Below are 9,891 nucleotides of genomic sequence, written 5' to 3'. Positions count from 1 at the left end.
TCATGTCATAAAATAGTGTTTTATAAGTGCATGAGCTCCAGGGCATATCATTCTCTCAAATCTACATTATCCAACAATATCATTATAAACAATGTGATTACACAAAAGACAGACTGTCCAGTTCAGGCACAGAGTTGTTGGATGGTGAGGAGAAATCCACTGAAAGATATTTGTCAGTCAACTCCCAAATAAGCAACAAAACAGATGAGATCCTGCATTGGTCCGATGCTACTGCTCCTGCAACAAAGCAGAACAAAATGGTCAGTTTTTACAATAAAATCGTAGGAGCCTACCTCCTTAAAAACACATGGATAATTAACAAACTTATCCAAGACTGCTTCAGTGTTGTGCGCCCAACTGGAAGCAAAATTACAGCGCTTGGTGTTTATTCCATAAATATCAGCCGCTTGGCCCACACTACATGACTCATTGTGTTGATTCTTTTCTTCTAGACGACTAATTTAAAATTATTTGAATCATGAGAGGTTTGATTCATGTGATTCACCACCCAGAGCGATGTCCAGACATACTGAATCAGCTACAATATCAACCAGCAGTAATCATAGCATCATTATTTTACAGTACAGGGTGTACACTCGCTATTTATTTTATTATATACACCTGAACATTCATGCAATTATCCAATCAGCCAATTATGTTGCAGCAGCACAATACATATAATCATGCAGATACAGTTCAGGAGCTTCAGTTAATGTTCAAATCAAACATCATCAAATGGGGAAAAATGTGATTTTAGTGACTTTGTCCACGGCATGGTTTGAGTATTTCAGAACCGGCTGATCTCCTGGAATTTTCACACACAGCAGTCTCTAGAGTTTAAACAGAACGGTGCGAGAAACAAAAAACATCCAGTGAGCGGCAGTTCTGCGGGTGGAATCGCCTTGTTGATGACAGCAGACCTGAGAATGGCCAGACAGGTTTGAGCTGACAGGTAACTCAAATAACCACTCTTTACAACCGTGGTGAACAGAAAAGCCTCTCAGAACAGACAACACGCCGAACCTTGAGGTGGATGGGCTACAACAGCAAAAGACCACATCAGGTTACACCCTTGTCAGACAAGAACAGAAATCTGAGGCTACAGCGGGCACAGGCTCACCCAAACTGGGCAGTTTTAAGATTCCGAAATTAAGGATCTTAGAATGTAGTTCTCTTTACACTACCATCCTTGGGGCAAACCCATCATTCTTAACACTGAGACAATTCCATCAAAGTTTGATAAGCCTGGTGGGGAAAAATGTAAAAATCTATTTAAAAAGATAGATGTAAAACGATGATAAAGTCAGCTTTATTGCCATACTTTCATGCATACTTGCTTTTTAAGTATGCATACTTACTTTGCATACTTGCTTTTTAAGTATGTATGCTTAAGTAATATATAGTTTTATCATATAGTGCTTAAATAACTCTCTTACTACTAGTAGTATTTTTTATTCATGCTAACATTCTGTACAAGCTTCTATTTTTCTGGCTTGTTTTTAGTGGTTTATTTTTTATAATTAGAGAGAAATTTAGAAAGGGTTAGTTCATGTTTATTCTTGTTGGTTTTTCACACTAATAACTTTATGTATACCCAATTCAAATGTAATACATACTTTTTTTTTTTTTTTTTAAATAATTTGAATAATTTGTATGCTTTATCATCATTTGTATGGAGTACTGATTCATCTGTCAAGAGTCATTTGAAGGAATTTAAAACTACAGGATGAAGTTATTCTTTGCAGAGAGTAAAAAGAGTCACATCTAGAGTTATTGGTAGAAAAGCAGCACAGACGCAGGTAATTCACACGCACAATCTCTCTCCTTCTCTCTCTCTCTCTCTAATGACTATTTATTATAATTAATTCAAATAACTAATTTTATCACACTACATTATCTCTGTGTATGATTTGGAGCAGGCAGAATTCTAGGTCTAATGACCCGTATATAAAATAAGGAAAATTAACCGTTATTTTATATCCTTTATCTTGTCAGTGCTGGCAAGTGACCATGGTATAAGCGGGATAATCCACGGCTAGGTGTGCATTACACAATTTTAATGCTTCACATTGGGTGGTTCTTTGCCTCCACGTCGTGTATTAAAAATCGCGTAATGCACACCTAGCCGTGGATTATCCCTTACTAATAAAATGCTATTTTATTCTTCCTATACTATGTAACATATTTTGATATATAAATGTTCATGACAATTCAATGAATATGCAAATTTGCTGCAACATCATCTGGTGATTTCTAGGGTCTTTTTTGGGTATGATTTAGCTACTTTCCCCTGAAAATAGCTACTCGCATCACTATCCTCTACCAACATACTGACCTTTGCAGCATTGCTGTGCAGGAGATATGGAGCCCTCAGGTCATTCTGGCAGTTAGAATAAGCCATGCCCAGTCCCGCTCCTGTGCCAAATGCGATTGGCATTGTCCTACCTGTAATCACAGTTCAAATACTGTCACAGTGCTCATCTTTACTGCAACTAATGCAGGATAATCATCACACACAAACACTCACGTTTGAAGAAGACCACAGAGAAGACAATACCTAAACCAAGACCAGCACCTACAGGGAAATAAAAAAACACTGGTTTACATGCAAATAGACACATTTTTAAAAAAAAATACCAGTCACTATAACTCCAGAAGGAGTCTGTGAAAAGGATATTAATGCTGCCTCCATGTGCTGTGGGAATGCTCCTACTTCCCACTCCTGAAGTGGGAATTACGACGTGTTCACACGCTTTGTTGTCATGAAACATGGACGACGCCAGGTTCATTCATACATATTTCTTTTTCTTTTTTTTTATATATTTTACTTTTTTGACACCATAACATGTTACTCAGTTTGCAAGCTATTTTTCTGATATGGTACATAAATAAATATGACCAAAACGGCAAGCGCTAACAATTATCAGCGTTTAGAAAAATTAAGAAAAAAAAAACAACAACAAAAAAAAAAACTGTCATTCAGTAGAGAAACTGGACTCTCCTCCGCCATGTTGAAAGTTTAGGACTTCTACCATCTCGGAAAGTCGGGTGTCAAAATTATCTCCAGGTTTGCCAGTCGTGTGCAACCTCCTAGTGGGAAACTCGTATTTACGATAATTCCGATAGCACGTGAAGGCAGCATTATTTGTCACGCTGGGACGGTGCTAATGTCTAGTAAGCCAATGTTTATTACAGACTAGCTTTAAATCTGATATCAGTATTGAAGGTTACGGCTCAGCTAGTAGCAAGCTAAAATAGCTAAGTGCACTACCAAAACGTACAACAGAGTAACTATATAGTGAATACATTACATTAAATGTAACCTTCATCCTAGCGTCCTAACGCACATCAATAAACTCCCATAGCTACACACCTCAGCTAAGCAGCTAGCATAACCCTGACTGAAGGTAACTATCATTAGCTGATGTAGGCTAGTTTATAATGATTATAGGACACTCTTACCAACTTTGACAGCGCAGTCTGCAAGGCAGCGGTCCCATTTCTGCCCCAGTTCTTTCTCAGACATGCTGAATTTGATAATATTAGCAGGTGAGGTCGAGCTGACTGTTGAGTCAGAAGGCTAAGCTGTCATTCTCCCCCGAGTGTGAGGTCACATAAACAGTACAGCACTACTGCCACCTGCTGGACAGGCGAGGGAAAGGCGCTTATAATAAACCATACACTGCTGAAGTCACAAAGAAACTCACTTCGAGGAATTCTCCATTAACCAACAAATTTGTTTGCCATGAAATTTATGTTAATTTAATACTTCTAAATCTGTTAACATGCTTTATTAGCTATACTGCCAGAAACAGTGACTACAGTATTATCCACATTCCCATTATCAGTTGTAGGCACATTGATAGTGTGTCACATTATAACTATACACGCATTTGGCTTGATAAGTAACGCAAGATAGGAACTACACACAGAGTGTGTGTATACACATATACATATGTGTATGTGTGTGTGTGTGTGTGTGTATTATATATATATATATATATATATATATATATATATATATATATAATACACACACACACACACACACACACACACACACACACACACACACATATATATATATATATATTAGAGTGAAAAAGTCATAGGCACATGCAAAGAAATGACTGTAAAGATGACTTCAAAAATAATGAAATTAAATCTCTCTACATAAAAGAAAAAATACTGAAATGAGCAATAAACAGTAATCAATTAAACAAACTCAATAGTCAGTGTGCTGACCCTTTGCTCATTTTTTTTTCCCTTAAATAGTAGTCCTAGGTACATTTTGTGCAGTTTAATAAGGAAATAAGTTGGTTTAGGTTTACTTAGCATCTTGCAGACCCAGACACAGTTCTTCTGGAGACTTTTACTGTCAGATTTGCTTCTTATTTTTAGAGCAAAACCCAGCAACCTTCTTTATATTTTTCCAATAATAAATAAATAAATTGATAATAATGCTACAGAAAAATGTTTGTATGTTTTTCTTTACTGACATACAAACATTTTTCTTCTTAAATTCTAGTACAATTTACATTTAAATGTAAATCTTTCACACAATCTACTGCTTCACTCGACTTTAGTGGCATACTTTCATGCCCATTTTTTTAGGATGCATACTTAATTTGCATACTTGTTTTTTAAGTATGCATACTTGATTTGCATATTCTGTCACTCCGGCACTGTCATGCTCACTATCTCTCCCTTTCTCCTGATTGACTGCGACCCCTGCCAGTCACCATGTAGTCATACTTCTTTTGTTCCTGAAGTTGGGGCATAATGACTTTTGACGTATCTGACTTGATGTACAGCACAGGCATAAAAATTGCCCACCAATTTGGACCAGACACCCCTGAAACAGCAGTGACTGCGACTTAATATTACAGGATTGACACCATGTTTTATGATGATAACTTAAATGTATATTATAATTTTACTGATGTCAAAACACTACCAGGACAGAAGCATCCAGAATCTTCCTTGCATACTTACTTTGACTATTTTCCAGTACTTTAATTATTTAGTATGCATACTTATTTTGCAAACTTCATTTTTCAAGTATACATACATACTTAATACACTACTTTCTTAATAACATACATATTTTACATACTTTTTAGTATTCATGTTTCTGTACCTAATTCAGTACCTTAACAGCCATACAGGACTCTCTACTGAATGACAGACATCTGGCTTTGTGATGCTTTTTTTTTTAGTTTACAGTTCTCTTGAATATAATCTTTAAGTGGTGTCCTGCAAATTTGTAATAAATGTAGGCTATATTACTTAATGATATATACAAACACAACATTGAGATAGAAGCTTTTGGGATTTCAGTTAAATTCAGACTGATCTTCTAAGTTAACACATCTTTACTTTTTATATTTTTATTACGTTTGACATATTTTTATTTAAAAAAAAAAAAATTATAGACAGATAAAGAAACAATCTAATAGTACAAGGACATGCACAGCACTAAAAGCTTCATTCATGATCTTGGAACAAATAATGCTCTTTAGTTCATACTCACCATTATAAATAAACCAGTGTCTGGACAACCAGCACCATTTTTCACCCAAAGTCCATGTTTTGGATTATTAAAACTGAAACGTTTATATTATGATTAAAAAAAAAGAGAGAGAGATTGTATTTGTTGAAGCAAACACTGAAACAAACACTGAACAAAAAACTGAGCACAGCCATGACGTCAATGGAATTAATGTGGCCAAACCTTTTACACAACCTGTAAATGAAATAGAGGAAATTAATTTATTTTGAATAAAAGCTACTGCAGGCCATTCAGACACAAAGTTACATAACTAATAGGAATGAGACAAAAAAAAGTGAATGTGTGTCTTGCAAAATTATTTAACCACCCAGAGACCTTTTTTAATCGAAATGTATTTTCAGGCAAACACACAAGGTTATGCTGAATAAAAATAAGTGCACTTTTTGTAAACTGAACAATACAGCCTGCAAACATTCAGTCCTCTGGTATGCTGAGTGGATGCCTCAAACTCTTTCATTAAAGTATGGTGTGTTCAGACAGAGCTCTTAGTGAGCTTACTGTTTCAGGTAGTGGCTAGTTTATTGCCATCTTAGGTCACTAATCTCACTAACGTTTGTGTCTCCTTACAGAATTACATTGGTGTCTCTCTCCTCCTTTCCTAAAAATGAATAGCACATGTTGTGGGTGGAATAATGAATATTTCATTTGTAGTTAAATTGCCAACAGGATTGTCAAGAGTGCACTGGACAGAATATAATTCAGTAATGATCTGGCCTAAAAATGAACTATTAATAATTAATTATTATTTTTAATCAGCATGACCACTTTTGTTTCCATATAAACGTATCACAATGTGCTGGGGGTTTAAATATTTTTTGCAAAACACTGTGTTGAGTTTAATTTTAAAGGCCTATATATACAGGTTGCATGAATATTTCAATTTGTCTTAGATTTGTCTTCTGTTTAAACAGACAAACAGAGGCTGTAAGCCTTTCCTGAGAGAAGCAGAAAACAACTTTCCCTCTACTACTCTATTCAGTGGATAAGAAGAGACCAGGTTACACTGACACCAGTCAGCAACACCAAAAATCCACAATACACATGTACACCAACACGTGACCTGAGAGGGTATGATGGACATTGCACTGAAATGTAGCCATAAAGCAGAGCAACGTTTCATGTCTTCAGACATCATCACTCCTTGTCAATAACTTTGGGCTTGGGCTCTGTGTCTGGTTGGCTTGCTTCTTCTCGCTGAGGTTTTAACATATTCTTACTGATGGCCAAGAGGTCATGCAGCTCCTTGTTTTCAATCTGAAGAAAATGGAGCAAGTTTCATAAGAACAAACAGCAGCTGTCTGAACATTACTAAAAACTGAGACAAGACAAAAAAAAATGCATCTTCGCTGTAATATAGTGTAATATAGTGGAAGCACTAGGTCCAATTCTGCTTCACAACTGGTGCTTTTTTAAGGACCAGGAACAAGTGGGACACAGAGTATCACGAATTTGTTCAAATTCAAACTATGCAAAACCTCTTAATCAGCAAACATGACTTTTATGTAAAAAAAATAAAAAAATTATATATATATATATATATATATATATATATATATAAAAATATACACATGCTATATGTACATGCTGCTAGTGGAAAAAAAAAGGCTCAAAACATGAAATTGCAACTGCTTTTGTAACTCTGCAATACTTTTCTGCGGTTTGGTGGGAATACAAACCAATAATTTGCTTTGAAACTGTACAGGTGCTGTTCAGAACACATTTCCTAACCACCTGAACATCAGTGGAAATGTGCCATAAATTACTTTTGCAAAGCTACAGAGATCAATCAGACATGGTTCAACACATTACCTCCAGCTGAGCCAGTCTCTCTTTCACAGAGCAGTAGTGCTGGTCATCCACCTGTACCGCTCTGCGCATCACCTGGCCCATCTCACAAATCCGCTCCAGTTGGCTCTGCACCTCCTAGACAAATCCCAAGAATGAGTTCAGTATTTGCAGTGGGGTACAAAAGTCTTATTATTACAAGTAAGCCAATATAATTTTGTGTACCTGCATTTCTCAAACAAGATAATCATTTATTATTATTTCTAAAACATGAAAAATGTTGCAATTATATACCAAAAGCAGGAGACAAGAATGATCATTGTGTTTTAGATGAGTACATGGGTTACAATTTCTATACAATACATAACTCACAACAATCTCAGTATTATTAGTAGTATTACTATATGAATAATAAGTAACTGAAAATATTGTATTAGCTCTTGGTGACAAATGAAATAAAAACAGTTCTTTGTACCAGATGCAGACTTTTTGATCCCATATAATTGGATCAATAAAAAATATGTACCTTGGCATGATCCTCATGAAGGCTGAGCACAGGCTTGGTATCCATCTCCTTCTTTTCCATCATCAGCTGCAGCATTTGTTTCCGATATCGGCCCATGATCAACTCCAGAGCATACTGGTGCTCTTCCAAAGAAAGCCAAAGCTCTGTGGAAGACAAGGATAAATAAAACTAACCAACTGTTCAAAATGCTAAAGTGTACTAGGCATCTGAAAAGCATGTCACCAGAAATGCACAACAGATATAAGGGAATTAGGAATCATGCCTTTGTTCTCTTGCTGAAGTTCCTTGATCTGGGTGTTCTCCTGTGTCAGGAGAATGTGCGGTTTGGATTTGGACAGCTCCTGATATCCTGGAATTGTCTCCATGTACTGGGAAAAAAAAGGTCAGGCTGTTGGCTGAAATGCATTATAGCTTATTGAGTATTGTTCAGGCCAGGTAGTGTTAGATTCCAGTCCCAGAGGATCAAACTGCAGAGTTTAATATTCTATCCCATTTAACACATTTTTTTTGGAAGAAGCATTTATTTGTCACATATACATTACAGCACAGTGAAATTCTTTTCATCGCATATCCCAGTTTGTTAGGAACCTGGGGTCAGAGCACATGGTCAGCCACAATAGGACGCCCCTGGAGCAGAGAGGGTTAAAGGCCTTGCTCAAGGGCCCAACAGTGGTAGCTTGGCAGTACTGGGGCTCAAACCCCCGACCTTCTGATTTTTAATGAGCAGTCTATTTTGTCTAAACAGACTTACAAGTGAGGGTAAACACAATCTAAGCATTAGTACTTAGCCACTGAGAAGGTTACAGAGCCCATTCTGAACCGCTCAACAGTGACTAAGTAAGAAATACCCACTGGATTCAGCTCATTTAGGACAAATTCAGGACTAGCACTAATCTCTGCATGGCTGTAGCCCTCCAGAACAGTGTGGCACCTCTTTGCTTACACTGGCAACAAATCAACCTCCTGATTGTGTCTAAAATTCAGGCTTACCTTGTCAGGAAGAGTATTTCCGACTTCCTTCATGCAGTGTATTCTCTGGTTGAGAGCACTAGACTGCTCGATAAGACTCTCGGCTGCAGTGTCGTGCTCTTTTAATCGCTCCAGCAAAGTCCGAGCATCAGACAACACCTTTTCCAGGGTGCACGACATTGCTATATTTATGTAATGTACAAATTAAAGCGAAATTATGCCCGTAAATTGGGTATCGTTGTCTGGAAAACGTAGCTAGCTAGTTTTTGTAAACACTGATATTAGCTTGCTAGTGACTAGCTAGCTAGCAAGAGACATAAACAAGTAATGAATGGTTTAGAGATATAGCTTAATTAGCTACATGCTTCCTCCCTGCATTCTTAGACTGAATTATACATTTTACAGAGATTAGCAACTACAAATATAATAGCAAACAATAAATAAAAAAACAACAACAAAAACAAACTTTTAACCTGATCCTTCAGAGTTCTAAAGCCAAACAACGGCGCGCTTTTCTGACGTACTTCCGGGTTTTCTGTCACCAGGGCTTTTGAGTTTCCAGTGTGAAAAAAAAGTCCCAAAGAGTTATCAAACTCACCCTTCATGATATTATTAAACTTTATTAATTAATACTGCAGCTCACACTATTAAGAGAATAAATTAATTAGCAATATATTATTATTTAACTGTTACCATTAGTGTTGCTGTTAATGTATGCTACCTTATTTTCTGATGCGCTAATGATGTGCTGATTCATCATTACAGAAATATTAGTTAAGTATTACTATATGCTTATTCTGGACCTTTTAGAGTTAATGACCATATTATTGGAGCCAGGTCTTTTATTTCTGAACTTTTCACCTACAGAACCAAAACCTGTTACATCATGCTAAATTGTATTTTGTATCATATTACTAGTACTTTCCTATTATTTATTTATTTATTTATTTATTTAAAAATGGACATCACAGACCTCCCAGTCTTTTTAAAATAGTGGAGAGAACATGCAAAACCCCACACACAAAGTAACCCAAGCTCA

The 9,891-nt window shown here is 36.4% G+C and overlaps 2 protein-coding genes across 2 annotated transcripts; both read right to left on the bottom strand.

The window, feature by feature from the left end:
• On the bottom strand, positions 1-3,620 carry micos10 (mitochondrial contact site and cristae organizing system subunit 10). Its single transcript, XM_026921297.3, has 4 exons — positions 3,463-3,620; positions 2,528-2,575; positions 2,336-2,445; positions 1-237 (listed from the first exon to the last, which is right to left on the bottom strand). Exons 1-4 carry the CDS (start codon positions 3,524-3,526, stop codon positions 229-231), a joined length of 231 nt encoding a protein of 76 aa, XP_026777098.1. The 5' UTR covers positions 3,527-3,620; the 3' UTR covers positions 1-228.
• A 2,340-nt stretch (positions 3,621-5,960) lies between these two features.
• Positions 5,961-9,390, bottom strand: sike1 (suppressor of IKBKE 1). The gene is made up of 6 exons (XM_034312137.2): positions 9,326-9,390; positions 8,874-9,034; positions 8,146-8,251; positions 7,884-8,026; positions 7,382-7,495; positions 5,961-6,826 (listed from the first exon to the last, which is right to left on the bottom strand). The coding sequence occupies exons 2-6, from the start codon at positions 9,030-9,032 to the stop codon at positions 6,707-6,709; spliced, it is 642 nt and encodes a 213-aa protein (XP_034168028.1). The 5' UTR covers positions 9,033-9,034; positions 9,326-9,390; the 3' UTR covers positions 5,961-6,706.
• Between the last annotated feature and the right edge of the window lie 501 nt (positions 9,391-9,891).

Source organism: Pangasianodon hypophthalmus, chromosome 16 (genome assembly GCF_027358585.1).
Source record: "Pangasianodon hypophthalmus isolate fPanHyp1 chromosome 16, fPanHyp1.pri, whole genome shotgun sequence".
In the NCBI taxonomy this organism is placed as follows: domain Eukaryota; kingdom Metazoa; phylum Chordata; class Actinopteri; order Siluriformes; family Pangasiidae; genus Pangasianodon; species Pangasianodon hypophthalmus.
The sequence above is the reverse complement of the archived record's forward strand: the minus strand, read 5'-3'. Positions and strand labels throughout refer to the sequence as shown.

Excerpts from the sequence above, each read along its gene's own strand:
- micos10 (XM_026921297.3), bottom strand. The coding sequence starts at position 3,526 with ATGTCTGAGAAAGAACTGGGGCAGAAATGGGACCGCTGCCTTGCAGAC. Across the intron at positions 2,576-3,462 it reads AGACTGCGCTGTCAAAGTTG|GTGCTGGTCTTGGTTTAGGT; the intron begins GTAAGAGTGTCC and ends ATTTCCCTGTAG. Across the intron at positions 2,446-2,527 it reads CTCTGTGGTCTTCTTCAAAC|GTAGGACAATGCCAATCGCA; the intron begins GTGAGTGTTTGT and ends CTGTGATTACAG.
- sike1 (XM_034312137.2), bottom strand. The coding sequence starts at position 9,032 with ATGTCGTGCACCCTGGAAAAGGTGTTGTCTGATGCTCGGACTTTGCTG. Across the intron at positions 7,496-7,883 it reads TTCATGAGGATCATGCCAAG|GAGGTGCAGAGCCAACTGGA; the intron begins GTACATATTTTT and ends GGATTTGTCTAG. Across the intron at positions 6,827-7,381 it reads AGAGACTGGCTCAGCTGGAG|ATTGAAAACAAGGAGCTGCA; the intron begins GTAATGTGTTGA and ends CATTTTCTTCAG.